At 37.9% G+C, this 22081-nt stretch overlaps 2 protein-coding genes across 2 annotated transcripts in view; one reads left to right on the top strand and one right to left on the bottom strand.

The window, feature by feature from the left end:
* Positions 1-10899, bottom strand: part of LOC112053096 (disks large homolog 5) — a 36621-nt gene extending 25722 nt beyond the window's left edge. Inside the window, exons 1-9 of the mRNA XM_052887288.1 lie at positions 10455-10899; positions 9134-9172; positions 8997-9046; positions 6824-7098; positions 4674-4789; positions 3707-3826; positions 2127-2244; positions 1393-1541; positions 368-491 (exon numbers count right to left, since the gene is read on the bottom strand). Coding sequence (XP_052743248.1) covers positions 368-491; positions 1393-1541; positions 2127-2244; positions 3707-3826; positions 4674-4789; positions 6824-7098; positions 8997-9042 — 948 coding nt within the window. The 5' untranslated portion in view covers positions 9043-9046; positions 9134-9172; positions 10455-10899. The remainder of the gene's footprint in view (positions 1-367; positions 492-1392; positions 1542-2126; positions 2245-3706; positions 3827-4673; positions 4790-6823; positions 7099-8996; positions 9047-9133; positions 9173-10454) is intronic.
* Positions 10900-12537: 1638 nt separating this feature from the next.
* The window catches only part of LOC112053097 (insulin receptor substrate 1-B), a 28062-nt gene continuing 18518 nt past the window's right edge, over positions 12538-22081 (top strand). Inside the window, exons 1-3 of the mRNA XM_052887582.1 lie at positions 12538-13575; positions 20726-20909; positions 21547-21672. Coding sequence (XP_052743542.1) covers positions 13215-13575; positions 20726-20909; positions 21547-21672 — 671 coding nt within the window. The 5' untranslated portion in view covers positions 12538-13214. The remainder of the gene's footprint in view (positions 13576-20725; positions 20910-21546; positions 21673-22081) is intronic.

Below are 22081 nucleotides of genomic sequence, written 5' to 3'. Positions count from 1 at the left end.
GGTTTGCTGTCGTCAGAAGTCGTCAACATTTGGCCAACTAGCAACTACTCCTGCAGTACCTGTAGCGCGGTGGCCCGCTGCTCCTCCCGCGAGGCCTGCAGCGCGGACTCCAGCGCCGCCACCCGCTTGAGCGCCGCCTGCAGGTCGTCCGGTAGGTTTGCTGTCGTCAGAAGTCGTCAACATTTGGCCAACTAGCAACTACTCCTGCAGTACCTGTAGCGCGGTGGCCCGCTGCTCCTCCCGCGAGGCCTGTAGCGCGGACTCCAGCGCCGCCACGCGCTTGAGCGCCGCCTGCAGGTCGTCCGGTAGGTTTGCTGTCGTCAGAAGTCGTCAACATTTGGCCAACTAGCAACTACTCCTCCAGTACCTGTAGCGCGGTGGCCCGCTGCTCCTCCCGCGAGGCCTGCAGCGCGGACTCCAGCGCCGCCACGCGCTTGAGCGCCGCCTGCAGGTCGTCCGACAGCTTCTCCATCTCCTTGTGCACCGTGTCCCTGTAATACGCCCTTTGACACTTCACCAACCACTCCGCGCAACACAAACACCACCAGCTCAGACCTAATACCTTCTATTGAACCTGCCTGAGGTAATATGTGACCAAGATCTAATATATTCATACACACTATATCTATATAATTGGTGCTTCATTGTGATAAAATTACACATGTGTGTATTACGATTTAAAATTTAAAAGTGGGGTAGTGTAAGAACACCAGGATATATTTATTGGTGTTAAATATTTTCGATGGTAAGTTTACCTCGTCCCCCTTAATAAAACGATATACAACTTTGTTGGTAAACTTGAGTGTGATACAAGTCCAATAGAAGGTAATTAGTCCGAGACCGAGAGGATTAACTGAAAAGATTTCAAAAATTCTTTTACTATTTGGATTTTAAGAAATTACATATATTGTCTCAAACGGTGAAGGAAAAGCTTATTGAGGAAAACTTGCATATCAGAGAATTTAAAAAACTCTGGCATTCCGCATTAGATCAGCGTGGTGTCAACATATATATATAAAAACGAGGAGTTACGATTGTAATAAGCTTTCAAAAATTTATTATTTTAAAACATCCTGTATTTTCAAACTCCGCCGCGATGTCGCTATGCGGCTCGTCGGTCCCTTTGAGGTCATTCACTTTAGTCTAAACTATATAGGTCTAAGTTCAATGACTTTATACTTACGTACCAGAATTAACCTGTTTAATTCTGTATAATTTTTTTCATGAATTATTTTTCGCTAGTATGAATTACCTTGAGATCATTTTTAATACTGTTAAGGGTTTCTTGTATTGGACTAATAAATGTCAGGGCGGCTTACAAAAGGTGAACTTAGCATGTTGTATATAAATAGAAGATGACTATGACTATAACTATGCCGCTCAGTGCCTCACCTCTCGCTCATGATGAGCGTGTACTCCGCCATGGCCGCGTTCCTCTCGTCGGTGAGGCGCTTGATGTCGGCACGCTCGCGCACCCCGCCGCCCTCCCACTGCCGCACCACGCTCGCCACCTGCTGCTTCAGAGCGTTGCGTTCGCGTATCTACAAAATATACATGTGTATTTTTTGGTCCTTCGAGCCGGATAACGCACATGTCAATTGAATAATATAACTTAGTTGTAGTAAATCATTTATTTAATCTGTTTCATTTTGTGATAGAGTTGGTCCAGAGAAGAATTACCAATCGCATGCCGCTAATGTTTGCAAGCAGCATTAGCTGGAGGAAGGTAAGGTAATGTTCCAGTCTGAAATGCTTGGTTGACGATTTAACAACGGGCATATGAGGTCTTAGATTTGTCTAAGTTGGAATGCGTTTGGCTAAAAGATGTCCCTTTATTTTTTTTACTTTTTCAAACTCCTAGTTGAGCTATGTCCAGTAACTTTGGTTTCACTAATACCTCGTAATTTCTTATCAATTCCCGCGCATAGAGACTATGATGTCTCTATGCGCGGTGGTAGTTTCATTTATTTTTTATAGTTGGCAACTACAAAAGCGCAATTCTTCATACACCACGTGTTAAAATAAAGTTAAGTTATAGAAGTTTTCATAAAAACATTATTATGGTGAATTTACTTGGTTTTTTTTAACAATATAACCTTTTTTTTAGCTATTGTGAAAAATCTTACCACAGCGTTTCTTTCCTGAGTCAGCTCATGACATTGCGTCTTGAGTCGACTGTTCTCCTCTTGGACTATTCGCAGTTTCTCCAGAGAAGTGTTGTGATTCTCTATTAAGTCGTCATACCTGCAAACAAAATTATTTATCATTTTAATTTTTATATATAGGTACACATATAAAAAACATATTGAGTATTTTATTTTTTATTTTATAGATTTATTTGTAATAAACAGTGTAACAGTAAGTACATAATTATTAGATTACATAGGCTTAAAACTAAGGCCACAAAGATTACAGAATATACATATTATACAAAGCTACAATACAATTTCAGGTACCTATATTAATTGGAGCATACTTTACAATCTTAACTTTAATATTTTTACATTTGAACATTTCAGCGCCATTTCTTGAAATTCTGGGTGGCGTTGCCGTAGTGTTTGTCATGGAGCATAGCATATTAAAGTGCGCAAAATAATCTACGTTCATCAGGTCGTACCTTTTCCATAATACATTCCATTGTAGTCATAAATTTATTCCTCGCTTGAACTTATTATAAAAATTTAAAAAATCAAGACATTATTCAATATGTCTAGGATAAAATGATAACTTAATTGTTGTAACAGAAGTGGAAGCAAGCAAGCAAGGATAACAAGAAATGTAACATTAAAATGGCACCACTTCTTTTGTTAACTGAGTCTTTTGCTGACTCTTCTCAATATAATGTATTTTTGGAACTCGTGATAGTCACTCCCCACTAATACACTTGACTTTCCAAAAGTACTAGTAAGTATAGCCTATTTGAAACAAGTTAACTTCATCTAAATGGGTGGGTGTCTGCCACGCTACTTGTCTGTGACACACTGTCTGTAAATAAGAATAAGAATAAGAATAAGAATTGTTTTATTTGAATAAACTCGGTACATATAAATAGCAATGACGTCCTGGCCCTTAAACTAGGTAAGCCCGTGTCTTAAGGGCCAGTGACTTCCCTGGGTACATTTGCTACATACAATATCCATACAATATCCAAAAGAATTTTTACAAAGATCTTAAAAATACATTACTAAAAAAAAAAGAGTTTATAATTTTTAATGTTGTGTGCATGTTAGTGCGTGTGTGTGTATGTGTGTGTGTGTGTGTGTAAATACATGCATGCGTGTAAGTGCGGGTATGGCTGTGTGTGTGCGTGTGTGTTCTGTATGCGGCTATGTCTGTGTGTGTGCGTATGAGTGTGAGTTATAACTAGACTTCTTTACTATTAATATTATATTTACCTTTACTCTTAATATTTAACTACTAGATTAGGTACTAGTTTCAAAATACAATCTTAATTTTATTTTATTTGTGGACTAAATATGGATCCATTATGTTTTCCGTATTATCATAATTAACTGTAGATAATGTGGATTTTAACCACTTTTTTAATGAGTGTCTAGAAATTTCCGAGATATTTTCCTTTCTGTTCATGTACCTATACAGGTATGGAGCTAAGTAATTGTAAAAAATATAAACATATTATTATAATATGTTTATATCTACAGACTTTTTTGCGTCGTTGTTAATAAATGAAATATATAAGATTCACCTCTTCTGGAAACAATCGAACTCTTCCTTGAGAGCGTCGTATTTCCGGAGCGTATGCACGAGCGCGTCCGAGCCCTCGGGCCCGCTGTTCTGCTGCAGGTGCTGCACCTCGCGCTCCAGTCTAGCGGACAATGAAATACTGTTATTCATAGAAACTTGGCAACACTGACTTTAAATAAACTAACGTAAAGGCGCTACATATACTCGTAGCTTCACATATTTGAAGCCTGGGTGAAGCTCGACTACTACAAAGACATTAAAAATGAAGGCAGAAAACGCATATCATTTCATAACTTATTTATTTTAAATCATGTACTGTTTGTTTATAAATTGTTATTTAAAATATTTTAACCATATCTAATTGTTCTAAGATTATTAATCAAATTTATTTGCATTAATTTAAGAACAAGCTACATAAAGTTATTTAGTTGTGAAATGACTAGTGATTTATACCCTCTTTTTTAATTTGTTTGTTGGTAAACAGTACTCATCAAGAAAGTCTATAGTATAGATTCTTCTTTGAACAAAATTATGTTTTCTTTAAAGTGACTCTACTTCTGGGCAGATAGTAAGTGCGGGATACACCTGTGGAACATTACAGCACGTTAACTTCAGTGACGGAAACATCAGTCGGTATGACACACACGCATGACGCGCATTGGCGTTATGAATTGTGCGCCCCGAGCTTTCGCTTGCGTTACACGTCGCATCGTTACACGAAGCATCGTGAATCTGAATCTATTGTCAAATTGGAAATATCTTTAAGATCGCAATTTTTGCGATCGGGCCTTAATTTTTTTCAAAATCTACATTCAATTCCGAATCGAATGACATCTCAAGCATAGTTCTAGGAGACGGAGAATTTTTTTTGGCATAAATGGCTTTTGTGAACAAGACTAATTGGCAAAACATTACAAACGTGTTCAAGGGAACGTGCCGCAGGTGTGTCGCTAACCACCAATGCTCACCGTTGGTTGTCGTTGAGAAGGTCGCCATACTTGCCGCGCAGACTGCTCGCCTCCTGCGCCGACACCTCGAGCTGGTTCATGGCGGCGCGGTGCTGCCCGCGGAAGTACTCCAACTCCTGCGCAACAACAGGACATGGCATCTTTTAGTCTGGCAAGTTCGTTGATGATACTCGCATGATATGCGGGCGACGGGGAGAAAGACTGCGCGGGCGTGAAATCGTGCGTGCGAGGAAGTGAGGTGCATCAGTCGTGGGTTTTTCATTCATCGATACACGCCCCCCGACCCGCACGGACTGGCGTAACGGGAGTGTTACGAACGAAGTTGCCATGCTATACCACTACTTACTACCGACTTCTCAGCTGAAAATCAGCGTTGGGCCTTGCTTTAGCAATGAATGGCTAAATGCTGAGCTCTTTCTGTATGGTGTCACAGACAGTCGTAAAATATTTAAAATAGGATGTATTGTTTGTAGCACTAAACATGAATTATTATTATTAATTAGAACGTAATTTTTTGTTCCTTTCTCACTTATTGTGGTCCCTGAACCAGGAAAAAAAGTTCGGTCATATCGCTCGGACGATAGCTTGTAAAATACTTGAGGCTCCTGGAAAAAGTCAGCTGCGATTTCAAGGGTGCAGGCATAAGCAGGCATTGTTTATTTCTAGAATGATTTATACAGATATTAACCCAATATCTAAAACAAAGTACAGTCAGCTGATACACGTCGTGGATTACACGTCAGTCACTTCTTATCTATTGAAAATTTATTAGATCATAGTTTATAAGGGCAAAAAAAATGTTGGACTTTTTGACATGTCATAATACGATGACTAGAAAGACTAAATCAAACTGATGGGAGAAACTATCCCATATTTAAATGCTCAAGATGACGAAATTGTTATTCTTTTACACAATAAACTCCTCCCCCTCCAATCAGTAGAAAAGACTTAAGAAGTAGTGTTAATCATTCATTTCTTTATTATGTTTCAAAAAAATTAACATTTCTATAGTAATAAAATCCTGTAACCCACATATTGAAGCCGTTTCCAACAGAAGTATCGCAGTACATCTCTGATTATATTCACGGCTCGAGGCGAAACCGAGCCGCCTATAGAAAGTATTGAGAGCCGGGCGCCATTCAACGGAAATTCACGTTTCAGAAATGAACCTCGCAAAAAGCAAACTTGGCCTGGTGACCTATATTTTATTCTGTATGTATGAAAAAGCTGCTTACTCGGTTTTTGCAGCGCGCGCTCATGTAAATGAGGCTTTTGAACAACGCTCCAGTTCTTTGCGAGTGAATAAAATGCAAAACGTTATTGAATACGCCGTAATTACATGTAATAAGACTTCTTTTTTACATGATTTTATTTTACTAACCCTGTTACATACTCATATTATGTATGTGTAAGTCAAATTTGGAAGTTAACAGGAATACAGAAACTATACAATCTAGTTCCTCATTTAACCAACGAACAGTGAGACGCCGTAAAAATGTGAAAATTGACGTCCTGACAATCCTTACAAGACATTTTACATCAACGTTTCTAATAAGCCCCTGTAGCCAAGTGGCAAGTCGATTCTCTTTCTACGATCGCAAACGCTTCGATAACTAGAAAAATGTTTAGGAATGACATTTGTTATCGACAGGTCACGTGTTCAAAATCTGTCATTCCCATACATTTTTGTAGTTTTCGAAGCGTTTGCGATCGTAGAAAGAGAATCGACGTGCCACTTGGGTACAGGGGAAGAACTGCTAAGATGTGGAATGTTTCGACGTCTGTGTTTACTGTCACAGCAATGCTGCGTGTCAGCAGTAACAATATGGACATTGCTAGCCAAATACCCCATGACCCCATTCTGATGGGGTCATGGATATCTTAAAACTCTCATTGATCTGTTTGTTTAACAGACCCAGTTTGTCCCTAATAGCAGAACCACTCGGTTTCACTTGTGTAGTCCCCATTCCTGTGGGAATACAGGGAATAAAATATACGATAACATTGTAGCTTTCCATTGGTAAAAGAATTTTTAAAATTAGTCTACCTTAGTAATAATGAGCCTATTCAATGCAAATGAACAGTCAAATCTTTCATTAAGTATAAATAAATAAATGTCAAAAAGGTAAATAAAAAATAAATCCAACTACCTTCATGACATGTTCACACCGACGCGACGTCTCCGAGTGCTGTCGCCTCAGCTGGTTGAGGTCGTGTAGAGCTTTCTCGCATTGCTGCTTGAGGCTCTCGTTGGCTTGCTTATTGATGACGTCATACTGGCCCAGCTCGTAGGGTGCGCTCATGGTGTGCGTGTGTGTGTAGGTGGGCTTTTCGTAGCATTGTGAGGCCGATAGCACCTCATACTCGATGGGCAGCTGGGCGGCCGTGTGCCTCTCATTGCTCACGTAACTGTGCGTTATTGACTCTGGAACAAAAGTAGATGAATAACTTTAATTGACTTTTTTTTTTATTCTTTACTAGCGGATGCCCGCGACTTCGTCCGCGTAAATTTCGATGTCAACTTTACTACTACCCCTACCCTACCCTACCACTACCCCAACCCTACCCTACCCAACCCCTACATCTACCCTACCCTACCCCTACCCCCACCCTACCCCTACCCTACCCCAAACCTACCCCTACTTTACCTACACCCTACCCCCATCCTACCCCTACCCCTACCCCCATCCTACCCCTACCCTTCCCGTACCCTATCCCTTTCCTACCCCTATTCCACCCGTACCCCTATCTCACGCCTATCCTACCCCTACCCTACCACTACCCTAAACCCGGCCCTAAACCTACCCTACCCCTACGCTTCCCTACCCATACCCTACCCTACCCTGTAACTTCTATCTTACTCCTACCCTTAGCAAAATCCTTAGCAGTCCTTCGAGAGTACTGGTATGACCAAGAGAAATAGAAACTTCTATGCTAATAATATAAAGAGGTAAAGTTCGTGTGGTTGTAGGAGGTAATCTCTGGATCTACTGGACCGATTTGAAAGATTGTTTTACCAATAGAAAGCTACGTTATTTGCGAGTGTCATAGGCTATTATATATATATTGATCCCCATATTCACACGGGAACGGGAACTAAGTAAATGAAAGCGCTGGGCGTCATATAGCGGAATTTCTGCGTCTTTTAGAAATTTTGTATTATCTCCGAAACTATTTAAGTAATAAACATACTGTAAAGTGCAAATCTTATCTCCATAATATCCTTGTGATTATTAAATAATTTATTTTGATAAGGATTTAAGTTAAGTAGCATAAATAATGACGCAAACCTAAGTATATAAAATTAATAATTTTTAAAAGCACAAAAGGTACTATATCTGCTAATATATAGAAGATAGATATATGGTGTCGCGGACTTTTTTGTAGAACTTTTAAAGATACATAAAGCCTCCATACATTAATTTCAATTTTACACAATAGTTAAGGCAGCGCATGCAAATAAGTCTGTTTAAGAGGATTTTCAGTCCGACCTGTATGACAAAAACTGTGATAACTCGGCTAATATATATGATACCAATATAAAATATAGCCTATAGCACTCCCGGATAATGTAGTATTCTACTGGTGAAAGAATTTTTAAAATCGGACCAGTAGTTCCGAAGATTACCCGATTTAAAAAATGTGACAAACTTACAAACTTACAAACTTTACCTCTTTATAATATTAGTATAGAAGTATAGACAAGTTAGCCCTTGACTACAATCTAACCTGATGGTAAGTGATGATGCAGTCTAAGATGGAAGCGGGCTAACTTGTTAGGAGGAGGATGAAAATCCACACTCCTTTTGATTTCTACACGTCTTTGCCGGTAGGGTCTAGCCACGGCCGAAGCCTCCCTCCAGACAGACCTGGACAAATTAAGAAAATCTCAATCTGCCCAGCCAGGGATCGAACCCAGGACCTCCGTTTTGTAAATCCACCGCGCATACCACTGCGCTACGGAGGCCGTCAAAATAATAAAGACTGATATCTTTGCATTCCATGAATTTATCCTCATCATTTAGCAGAGAATACCTTTGACAAAATCCCAGGACTTGTGCCACAGGTGTAGGGTTGAGGAATTATTTTCTAACTCTTTTAGAACTTAATGCAATTCTAGTCAGGCCAAGGTATTTAAGCAGATTATGCAAGTTATAGCGAGATATTGCTAGTAATCCTCTCACACCTACTTCCATGGTGTACAAACTAATCGCATAGCCAATTTTAGTTCACAGTGTGAGTGTTGTATTGCATAATTATATTACATGTAATATATGTCTATAAGCAATATAACATCAAAATAGAAAATGAAAATTAATGTACCGTTACTCCCATTGCTTTCCAAAGAGGAAGTGCCAGATGCCATCATAAACCTGAAATTAAATTATATTTTAACATACACAAATGTATACTTTACTATTACTATAATAATATATTCTGATACAATTAATTTAAATTACCTCTAAAACTATGACCTTGTGTCCATTTTATAGTGTTACCTAAAAATAAAATATGATAATCATTAGTTAATTAGTCAAAAATCATTTATTGTTAGGATTCTGCATGTACAGTAGAAGAGACCATTTAATTCAGGTCTATTAATAAAAAGTCCAAGTGACCCTAATAAATTGATAGTAAAATTAGACATGTCTTTAGAGAGCTTGCATCCTGGAGGATTTGGATTTCTTCATCAATAGACCTATTATGTATATTAGATTATAAGAATTCAAATTCTATAGAACATGAAATTGATAACCAAATAAATTGATCCTGATAGCCCAGTGGATGTGACCTCTGCCTCTGATTCTGGAGGGTGTGGGTGTGAAACCAGTCCGGGGCATGCACCTTCAACTTTTCAGTTGCATTTTAAAAATTAAATATCACGTGTCTCAAATGGTAAGGAAAAACAATGTGAGGAAACCTGCATACCAAAGAAATTTCTTAATTCTCTGCATGTGTGAAGTCTGCAAATCTGCATTGTGCCAGCGTGGTGGTCTATTGGCCTAACCCCTCTCACTCTGAGAGGAGACTCAAGCACAGCAGTGAGCCAAATATGGGTGGATAATGATGATGATGAACCAAATAAAAGAAGCTAATAATAAGCAGTGGATTAAGCTTTTAGAGCAAGCTAAGCTGGATGGAGTATCCCAACAGAGTACACACACACACAATGGCAAACTTTATAGGAAAAAGAACCTAATACAAGAAGAAGCCAACATCCATTATAAATAATTAATAATCAATTTAAGTAGCTATTTAAAACCAATGAATCCAAACTGCATCACTACCTGGACCTAATAATAAACCCACTACTTATGTTTTACTGTGAAACCAGAGCTTCTTAGGAGATGTTGACTCTACAATAATCAATTGAAAAGACAATTAAACATTGTAAGCGGTGGGTGACCCTCATTGGAGCAACATGGTGGGTCAAAGCTCCATAACTAGCCTATCAGGAGAGACCTGGCCCTGTAGTGAGCCATTAAAATGGGCTGATAATATAATTGTATAGTAGGATTCAGTGGTTTTTCAGCAAAATATTATAAATTGTACTTGTTCATAATATACTGATAAGACTGATGTTATACAATTTTTAGTACAAATGTAAATTATCTTGAATCTTACGCGGACGAAACCGTGGGCAAAAACTGGTTATCTAATAAGAATAGTTGCTCGAGTTAGTGCGTACAGGCAGTGTAAATGTTATTATCAGAGGATCCAAATCTCGCGGGTGCAAGCTTGACACGGTTTTCACGCTCTAATGATGGTTGCAAAACTTACAAACCGCAACCGTTGTCGCAACTTGCAACTTCGCTGTTTACAGTTCACAAGCGCAGAAAGATCAACATTACGCGACGAAACACCCAAAATCTCGTCGCCACCCGCGAATATCGGATAACTGTACACCGATACGGTCCATAAATACCATCACCGAGCACTGAAAACGCCGAAATCGCAACAAAAAAGTCTCCTTTCGCTACGAATTACACGAATATACTTTTCACGGCTATAGAGCTAAAACTTATTTCACAATGTAAACAGATCACTTATAACCCGTCCCAGTTAACTGTATCGCACAAACCACAAGATATTACACAAAGATTAGCTTAAATGAGAGAACAAAACATTCATTACACGTATTTATTAGTATTAATTTGCCAACATTTCCCGTTTCTGTTCTCTACCTTTTTTAGCAAGTAAATGAATGAATGAATGACGGACACAAAAGACGACGGACATTTTATGAATATTGCCATAGATAAAATTTAACAATTGTTTCGGATACTTTGACCAAATTATAACAAATGTCAAATTACATACATTAGGGCACATTCCACTAAGCGATCAAAACGATTACGCTCACGACCACAATTTTTATTGGGCCACTTGCTTTATAACGTTGCAATCATAAAGCCATATGTCAAGTTCTCTCTACGTACGAGAAAGGTATGTTTAGTCTCGATTTTCACTAAAACTTTTAGACCACAACCTACTCTTAATACATTATTTCTAATCTAACTCTTTCATTAATTGAAACTCCATTCATACCCCTTATTTTTCTCATCTATACTGCATTTATTTTACTTTTCACTACTCTTGCTCAAAAACACTGTCTTATTACCGCCTTCGCAGCGGGGCTAAACAAGCATTTCAGCCTCTGGGGCTAAAGTAATTTTGTTTTTTTAGTTCTTGTCTGTTTCGAGTACTAGCCAAGCACTAGCCTACTATAAAACGGTGGAGGTTTTATTCGAAAATAAAATCATTGAAAGAAAAATAAAATTAAAAAGCGAGAATTTTAAAAACAATTGCCGTGAATAATAAATACTTGATTTTTTTAAAGAAATTCATTGTGAATTTGTGACCGTAATTTACATGTTTCGCAACATTAATTGTTATGTCTTCATCTAGTGAGAATGGTGACCCTAATTTGGAGATGGATCAAAAAAGCATTACAAATGAAACACCTACTTACGAAAAATTTAATAAGTGGAGAAAGGAACAACAAGTGCATTCACTTACGGATGGTGTTTTTAAACAATTATCTCCCATGTTTACCCCTCATACTCATTATTCAACTTCACAGTAGTCGGAAATTAAGTTACCGGGTAAAAGCATCTCCCTTAACATCCAAAATTGTAGCATTTTGTACCTACATTTAATTTTCAAATAAAATAAAACATTGAATACCGTACCGAGTTATTTTACTTTCTCTCAATCGTAGTGAAAAGAATTGTGTAACACGCGGGACTAAACCCATTATATACTCGGTTTCTATTTAAGCGGCCCTCGCCTACGGCTCGTGCCCTACAAATACCTCGTTTAAAATGGGGTTTTTTAGCCCCTTGTATAACAATCTACTATTGCAGCCAAATGCACAACAATATCTTTTTCTCATTATTTTTTTTGGTTAATAATATTACGAACGATAACGAACGGTCGGCACGTCGCGTAGTGTGTGCAAAAGCATCCTCTTTAAGTCCTGTTTAAGTCCCCCTTAGGGTACCGCGACCGTGTACCTAGACCGTGTACGTTTTTGCCAAAACACGGAGTGCGCCAAGCCTGCTACCATCAACAAAAACATAATCAAAAAAAGATTTTTTGAATTTTGGCCTAAAAGACACTTGTTAAATAGTTTAAATTTAAAACATCTTAATTTCATAATGTACTCTGCCCGACTCTGCCCTGAGGTTGACGAGTTAAAAACTTTTTTATTTGTTACTATAGAAAAATTCATTCAAAAATCAACATCAACTTAAAGGTTGTTATTTAAATATTCGTTTTAGTTTTTGGTTAGATTCAATTTAACATTATAATTTTATTTCTGATGTTATTGTTTTGCTAAGGTGCTGGTGGTCCGAGTATCCGAATTATACGGCACTATTTTCTTTCTCGTAATCGTCGTTCGAATAAATGACACGCAATAGCGAGGAACCAATAAAAAACGACGCGCAAATACAGGAGTTTTATAAATCAAGTGCATAACATACAAACGTTGTGGTGTAATATGACTCTTTCATTTCCTAAAATCGCAAAGTTCGGAAACAGTGCAGTGTAGCGCGCAAAATTGATTGTTTTGATGTCGCACGAAGGCATGGGCATGGACCACGGCGTGACTTCCATGCCCTGCGTTCCTACGGAAGGGCGTGCGGATTACGTTTACTATGAATGATTTTATCTTTATCTCTTTCTAAACTCGTGTATCTGTGAATGACCGAGTGTAATAGCGAGCGTACAAAATTATGGATTTGAAAAGCGTTTGTTATTGTATTTCGGTTCGCACGGCATCGCAGTGTATTATCGTCCGTTATCTCGAGCGTAAATCTGTGGTGTGGTGGGTTTAACGCTGGAGGCGGACGGCGGGCGCTCGCAGGGCGCCCACAGGCCTGGCCCGTGCGCGGAATAGTTACGAGTTTACTATTTACGCACTATTCAAAAGAGATAGTACGTATTTTTAGTCGCGACGGCACAGACTAGTGACTTTCATCAGTGCGTAAACAACTTCAAGGTTATTAGCTGCGTCTGGCACCCTGATGCGCTGAGATGGCGGCGAGCGACGGTGCCGTAGTGCGGCAGGGCCACCTCTACAAGCTGAAGACCATGAAGAAGAAATACTTCGTGTTGCGCGCCGAGACGCCCGTGAGCTCCGCGCGCCTGGAGTACTACGAGTCGGAGAAGAAGTTCCGCTCAGGGTCCAACCCTAGGCGCGTGCTGCCCCTCAAGAGTTGCTACAACATAACTCGCAGACTGGACTTGAAGCAGAAGCATGTGATCGCTCTGTTCACCAAGGAGGAACAACTGTGCATAGTGGCTGACAATGAAGTGGAGCTTCACGCATGGCTGGCAGCCATCCTCAAGCTGTTCCGCAGAGATGACACCAGTGATGACTTACTCCATCCAATACGTAAGTCGTACTATATTTTGTTCAGCCTTGAAAGTTATGAGTATTGTAGTTATTTGTTTTAAAGAGTATTTTGGTTAATAGCAGCATTGCAAGCTTAAGAGATTAGTTGAAAACATAGTAGGTTATAAATTATTATGTAAACAAATGTACATAACCAATGACATTAATCTCCACTATGCTTTAAAAAATAAATAATCCAATTGGAATATAAACAAGGTTACAATAACCTTATTTTTAAAATAACCTCAAGATGTCTAAATTTTAGATTGAGTTTTTACACAACTTTTATCATCTTCCTATATTTGAAAGAGATGTATTGAAATCTGTTGGAAAGAAAACTTTTGAAGAATTTTCCTTAGAGTAATTACTTATTATTATAGCTATCTGTTAACCTTATATTTGAAATACAATTGTTTTAATTATTATTATATAAAATAAATCCTAAATCGAAAGCATTATGCATGCCATTGCCCAAACCCATCAAATTGCATTGAAAAAGCATTCCAATACTTCTTTTTTAATATATAATTGTTATAATATAGGCTGATAATGATAATAATTGTTTTTTGTGTTGTAATATGTTTGGGTAAATTTAATCAAGGTCATTGTAGGGTTTCAACAAGTTGTTTTCCTGTTTTTTAATCTTATTTACAATGAAGTATGAATCACTTGATAGCCTGTATTTAATATTAAACATGAGTAAAACTGATTTAAGTTAAGATACTATATTGATAATGAATTATGAATTATCTATACTAAATATTGAGAGAAGTTGAATGTCTGTAATCACTACATAGTATAAAACAAAGTCGCTTTCTCTGTCCCTATGTATGCTTAAATCTTTTAAACTACCCAACAGATTTTCATGTGATTTTTTGTAATAGATAGAGTGATTAAAGAGAAAGGTTTATATGTACTTATAATATCATCCATAGTTTCCGCGGGATTTGTAAAAAGCTGAAATCCACGCAGATGAAGTCGCAGGCGTCTGCTAGTTTCAATATAATTATAAAAAAGTCAGTTGAGTTTCATAGAGTTAAAGAACACAAATCTGTGACAGCCCAGTGGATATGACCTCTGCCTCCAATTCCAGAGGGCGAAGGATCGAACCCAATCCGGGGCATGCACCTTTCACAGTTATATACTACTAAACTAAATTCAGAGTAACATAGGGTTTCTTTCATTATTTTTGGACTTATATTGAAAAAAACAGTTACTGAAAAAAAGGAGAATTTAATATGGACGTAGTTGTGGGTGTCAGCTAATTATAAATACAGTAGTATCTTATCTCTCATTAGGTATCAAATGTAATTTATGGTATTATAGTATTACTTAGTTGTGTATTATTAGTGTAATTTTCTGCCTTATGCTCAGAAATATTATATTCTATTTTGTTTCTCGCTGGCTCTTAGCAGATTCACCCTTCCAAACCAATGGCAGAGTAGTAACTCTCCCTTTGGTTTGGAAGTTTTGTTCACTAAAAACAGATAAACTTGGTGTTTTATTAGTGCTTATAAGCATACATAATTTAGAATTTACAGAAAATATTGACATCATCAGCAAATTTTATTGCCAGGTTGTAAGGGCCCATATCTTACAGCCTGTATAGAGCAGGATTTGGAGGTCTGCACGCTTAATAATTTTGTCATTTTTATATAAATTATTAAAAAATAGACCTCAATAACCTCAATAGCTCAATGCTAAGAGCGGTCGGAATCATCACGAGGGGTGGTGGTTCATTCCCCGCCCTGTTGGTCTATTGTTGTATCCCCTCCTAACACAGTCTTTTCCAATTAATTGAAGGGGAATGGCAATATTGGTCATATTTAAAAAGATAATATGGAAAATATTCTACAAATTTTCTAAAATAATAAATTTATTAAAATACATGTTTTATTATATTAAAACTATGCACTTCATTAAATTAGATTTTTGAATAACAAGAAGGTAGTTCAACAGTTGAATTATAAGGACGGGAATTACAGCTGAAAATGAAAACTTAATTAAATAAAAATTACACAAACATTGTTGTCATAATTAATAGCCAATGGACATACACTGCTTGACATAGACTTCCAAACATCATGGTTTTGAGCCACCAGCCTCCAGCGGTTCCCTGATACCTGCTTGATGTCTTTGGCCCACCTTGTGGGGGTTGACAAAAACTTAGATTGAAAAAAAAAAGTGAAAGAATTAAATAATTCAATCATACTTTTCGCTGTCTAAAAAAATGTGTATAATGTATAGAAGAAGCTAGGATTCCAGTATTGTATGTACAGTGTATTCAGTAGAAGTATGGAATTGTACTCATAGAGTCATAGAGATCTCAAGGCAATGTGTCACTGACCTAACTATGGCACTCTGATAATATGTAAACAATGTCCTATTATCAATCTCTATTAAGTTAATGACAGTGGCAGATAGGGTTGTCAACTAGCAGTAAAATGCTAAATAGTTCAAATAAATTTATTTAGTAATATTGTTTTGATGACTCTATAAACTTCATATATCTTCTGAAATTGTTTAAATGGGAATTCCTAATTATATTTAAATGAAATTAACTATTTCATTTATTTCGAGTTTTTGGCTGTTGTCTTGGTTTACAGGTCTTTCGTATTTTTGTTAAATTCTTATATTAAAGCTTACAAAAATAAAATATTCAAAAGTGTGTTATTTAAGTAGGTACTTAATAGGTTTTAAATACCAAAAAAATTTAATACTGCCAGTACTATGATTGATATAATGCTGTGGATGAAAGTCCACTGCTGAACAAACACTTGTTTTAAAGACTTCCTAAAAATGACACATGGCAAAGAAAATAGAAAGAAATCATTTTTTAGTAATTTTAATCGATTTCCAAAAAGTAATGTATATGTCTTTTTTGTTTTTTTTTATTCTGTTACTTAATCTTCAAGACTGTCAACCCTATGTTTCCTTGTCAATATTGTATGGCAATATAAATTATACAATATAATTGGCACTCTAATGTCTTAAAAGGTTGAATGATATAATGGAGGTTTCGCGTAACTTTTTTTTTTCATATAAATTTGCTAATTTGGAGTTCATTGGCCAGTTTAGTGTAGTAGTAATGTAATGAGTGGAGATAATGAACTTGTATGAGGTTTTTTCAGTCATTGATATGTTGTATATTTGTATTATAAAATGAATTTTGTTCTAATGGTGTGAATTTCATACATGTAAAAATATAGCGCCTAAACTCCTCATTACTATAAGGTTTAGTAATTTTGGAGAAGCAATGTTCTGATTTGTATAATCTGTACGCATAATGCTTAGTTACAGATATAAAGTACAGAGTTCGAGTCTCAGGTCTCAGGTCTCAGGTAGACAAAACCGTTATGATATAATCGAAATGTTTTAATTTCCAATTGATTGATGAAGTTAAGTAGAATGCCCGCGACTTAATTCACCTGTGCGCTTATGAAAGACTAGCTAACGTCGCACGGTTTCACCCGCGTATTTTCCGTTCTCGTAGGGGATAATATATAGCCTATAGCCTTCCTCGATAAATGGGCTATCTAACACTGAAAGAATTTTTCAAATCGGATCAGTGGTTCCTGAGATTAGCGCGTTCAAGCAAACAAACTCTTCAGCTTTATAATATTAGTATAGATTTTCATACAAACTTTCATTCTTTGCTAAGCCTGATACTAAAGATATCAAAAATGCTTTCTATTTTTTGACTTCTTAGCAGTAGTACCTAGTGTTTTTTGCACCATAACTGGGAAAGTACTAAGCATATAAATAAAAATATCAATCGAATACGAAACAAGACACGGCCATCTATCGTATTTTTAGGGCAGTGAGCATCAAACTATTTTTTTTTATTGCAAAAGTGACAAAGGCATCATAATGAAATCGCAGCGGCGTCACCGAGGGTTTGGGCGACCGCAGAAGCATCGCCTAATGAGGCTCGAATGTTGAAAGGAAAAGGGCTTTCTAAGGGCTTGTTCTATTAGACTCGGACCTCAGCTTAGAGGGCCGTTCTGGAGGAGGGTACCAAACTAAACAGTGTCCCCCCATACATAAAGTTTTATCATTTGCGTGGTACTTGTCTAACCAACGGGGGAAGTCCGTAGAGTAATAATAAAATTTTTATTGGACCATTAAACCGTCGTTTGAACATAAATCGGTTCGGCGCGCGGGCCACGTAAAGCATAAACTTTATTGGGTTAGTTATTATTTTATTGACATCCGAGTACTTAAGGCCTATCGATTTTGTACATGGGACGAGTAATACCAATAAGCCCTTTTAACAGCCTCTTTGGAATAGTAGTTAGACTCTAAACCCTTCTAGAACGGTCCTCTTAGCGAGTCTCAGAGGATAAGCCCTTGGGAGTCGTTCTGGTCAGGTCATCTTTGAGTTTAGATTAGGTATGTATTTTTTTCATACATTCCTGGGCCCAGATTTGATGAATGTACCATTACAATGTCCAAATTAGTGTCATTTATTAAATAACAATATCAGTTTTAGACTGGTTTAATTTCAGTTTGATTGGCAATCGCATAATCTAGATATGAGCAAATACCTGCATTATAATATGTTCGATTCAAGAAAAAACATACATTGAAAAAATATTAACAACTGTAAATTTTAATAATTTTGGTAATTTTGATTTTTTAGTATCTAAACTATCATAAGTGTAAGTTGCTGCGTTACAAGAACCAACTCATGATTAAGGGCCCCGTATAGGTTCGGAACTAGTTTGGGGTGCTCAGGGTTGTATCACGTGAGTTATAGCCGTGTTTCATAATAAATAAATATGACATGATTTCTCATATTATTCCGAGGAAAATATTGAAAAAAATACTAGGTTCAGGGTCTGGACCTTACAAAGCCACCACAATCTAACCTTCGTAATTGGCCACTGTACCTACCTATGGTAGTAGAAGAAGAAATAGGTACTTTATTGCACACAAAAATATATATAAAGAAAACAATAATTTAAACTAAGAATTAGCACGAGGCGGCCTTTGAAAATGAGTAACGGGCTAACGAACTTTTAGGGTTCATAAACTGAGAGAGGTCTGGCGGGCGCAGGATTTCATTCCATTAACGTGAAATCGTAACATATCTACGCAAACCCTAAACCGAATAAAGTTATCTATCTGATAAAGAAAAAAAAACATCCGCTAGGTATACTCGTAACCACGTAGGAAAATACGTAAGGGAATTACACAGAAGTTCTAATCATAATATTTAGATAAACAGAAATCATAGACTTAGATTTATCTAGATACCGCAACCATCCATCGAAACCAGAAATATTTGTGCCGAGCACCTATTTGCTCTCTCTGGTTATGGACAAAGCGATTATGCATGGAACGCACTTCTCTAGATTAGAATTTAGAACGTTCACTCTTGACTTGGAAAACATAAATTGTAGGTAGTAGGTAAAACCGAAATGCCAGTCATCTTTTGAATGTGTCTTACGTATTTTTTGGTTTTGATCGATTTCGATTTTTTAATTATTCAATGTGTGGCGATTAGACTGTTTACTTTTAGATGTCACTAAAAACTTCCATGACACCATCGTAGTTAGTGAAAATTGGCATTAGCATTTGTTACTTTTGAATGGAAAAGCGGCGTCTAGCTAATGTAAGTCCGTGACAAACACTATACCGCTTGTCGTGTCGTGAATCATGATTGTTGAACGAAAACCCCCGGTGACGACGATGTAACGATAATAATAAAAAACAACTTTACCGATATACAGTTAGGTAATACTTAAGAAATTATGGTGCAATAATCTGCTTGGAGGGTTATAATAATCTTGAGCAATTCTAATGTATCATTAACAGCTTGTTTTAATTGTGAGAGGGGATATGAAACTTAGGCCTAAGGGTTCATTTTATCATTCATCATTATCAACTCATATTCGGCTCACTGCTGAGCTCGAGTCTTCTCTCAGAATAAGAGGGGCTAGGCCAATAGCCCAGCACGCTGGCCCAATGATTGGCAAACTTCACACACACAGAGAATTAAGAATACTCTGGTATGCAGGTTTACTCACGATATTTAATTTCTTAAAATGCACACAACTGAAAAATTGGAGGTGCTTGCCCCGGACAGGATTCTAACTCACACCCTCCGGAAGCGGAGGCAGAGGTCATATCTACTTTGCTATTATACTATATACTTAATGATAATAACCGCGACTTACGTTTTACGCACTCCAAGCCACGAGTGTGTAACACCATCATTTTCTCAAACCTGGGCTAATAATTTCTATCGAGAATTTCTCAGAAGAAAAAAGTTCAATATTACATAAACTGACCCAGGACTCAAATCTAGGACATCGTGGTATTGGCATTGTTAATTGAAAAGTATTGAGCCGCTTAGCAAATGTATTACTGTTTATAAAAAATAACAATTGACGGACCAAGGAAATCTACCTGATTGAAAGTGGAAAACCAACTCCTATGAACAGAGCAACACTTATCAGGGCATGCAAGGAAGACGTCCTACATCCGGCCATCCATGAACTTTAGACCACAAAGACCAGGTTAACTGAAGGCTCCATATATGGCACAGTTGGCCGCAGACGGGACGGCACCACTTACGATCAAGCTCTACGTATATGCTATGAGCGTTCGCGCACTACTTCTGTGACGTAGATGCAACCTGGTCAGCCAGTACTGCGCGGGCAGAATAACAACTAGTACTCGTAGCACGACAAACGAAAGAAGGTCGTAGCCAAACAGTAGTTTTTGCTATCACAGCTAACGATTCGTGGTTGTGGCCGTCTATATTTCGCGAGGTTTCTTAGTGTGAGAAGTGTATATTTAAAGTAGGATGATGAATATCTTAGCATTCCGTGGACACCGTGCGGGTGTCGGGTCCATCGTGTAGCAGAGAAAAGCTCTGAGTAGATCGCGAGACTTGTGACCAACAAGTGTAGGGTTAAGTTGAAATCGATTAACACTCCCCTCCCTCGCTCGTGTTGTTCTCCCTGCCCAGTCAATTTTGGTAAGATCCTACTAGTGCAGCTTTGTATTCTCGCTCTAATATAAGACTTGCTGTAGTGAGGCCAATGTTTTAAAGCAATTTATGGAGTGATTTTGCTGGCAATCCTCTCACACCCTACGACTCTTCTACGACTTACTACTTCTAGCCAACATCAATTTCCAGAACACGTGTGGCAAGTGAACGTGCAGAAGAAGGGCCTGGGCGCGTCCAAGAACATCCAGGGCCTCTACAACCTGTGCCTCACTGACAAGACTCTCACTCTGGTGAAGATCAAGAGCCACAACAACTTCATCTGCGACCTGGGCATACCCGAGCGGGTGGAGTACTCCTTGAAGAATATCAGACGGTAAACATTTTTGTAATCACCTTCCAAACGGGAATGGGAGAGGTTTTTACAGCAGACTGTGGACTATTTCGATTTAAATCAACCTTTTAAGGTTTCGAATTTGGGCTAAATACACAAAGGAATTGATTTTATAGGCCAGTCTTAAAGCCAAGAACATTAGCATCCGTGTGTTGTTGATATACCAGCACGAAACGTTTTCTTTCGACGTTTCTTATTGGAACAGTTAAAATACGGGCCAATGGCCTTCTTGCTTTGTGACGCATACGATTTATGCATCTTCAAGACAAGAATGAATCTTTTAGACTCCACTCTTTTTTTTCACTTTTAGACAATTCCTAGATTTAGATAGTCTACCTCATCATTGCTTTCTTCTAGCATGGCTTAAGTCAATTCCGTGCTTATAAAAAAATAATGACCTGCCCCTGTAGCTAAGTGGCTCGTCGGTTCTCTTTCTACGATAATAAACGCTTCGATAATCGAAAATATGTATGGGAATGACATTTGCTATTGATAGGTCACGTGATCAAGATCTGTCATTCTCATCGATGTCGATCGTAGAAAGAGAATCTACGTGCCAATTGGCTACAGGGGCTGAGCATAAGTTAGGTGTTTTCTATGTAATGACATAACGTTCCAGGTGCGGCGACTCCGAGTGTTTCTTCTACATGGAGGTGGGGCGGCAGACGGTGACGGGCGCGGGCGAGCTGTGGATGCACTCTGAGGACTCCAACATCGCGCAGAGCATGCACTCCACTATCCTGCTGTGAGTTTACTTCCCCACTGCGAGGGCTCCTTTACTTGGAGAGGGGACAATGGCTTCCTATAGGGACATCTAAACACCTCGTTCTTGGGCCGCCAGCATCTAGCGGCTCTCTGGAATCCATTTTGATCTTTCTCTTTTAAGACTAAACATAACGTTAAAAAAATTTTTAACTAATATTTTTTACAATTTTTTACGCAACTGTCAATGTTTTTTAACCTTTCTCCTGGATTTTAAAACATTAACTCTCAAAACTAATTGAGGCTTGAGTTGCACATGTTTAGTTTTGATGACAATACATGGTTATAAAGATTACGTTATTTTTAATCTAATAAACTCACAAAGATGGCTGACCTATTATCTTTTATACACCCCCATGACCATGATACATGGGCATCAAATCACACCTCCA

This window comes from Bicyclus anynana, chromosome 19 (assembly GCF_947172395.1).
Source record: "Bicyclus anynana chromosome 19, ilBicAnyn1.1, whole genome shotgun sequence".
Lineage (NCBI taxonomy): Eukaryota > Metazoa > Arthropoda > Insecta > Lepidoptera > Nymphalidae > Bicyclus > Bicyclus anynana.
Note: the sequence above shows the minus strand (reverse complement) of the source record. Positions and strands in the feature narration are given on the sequence as shown.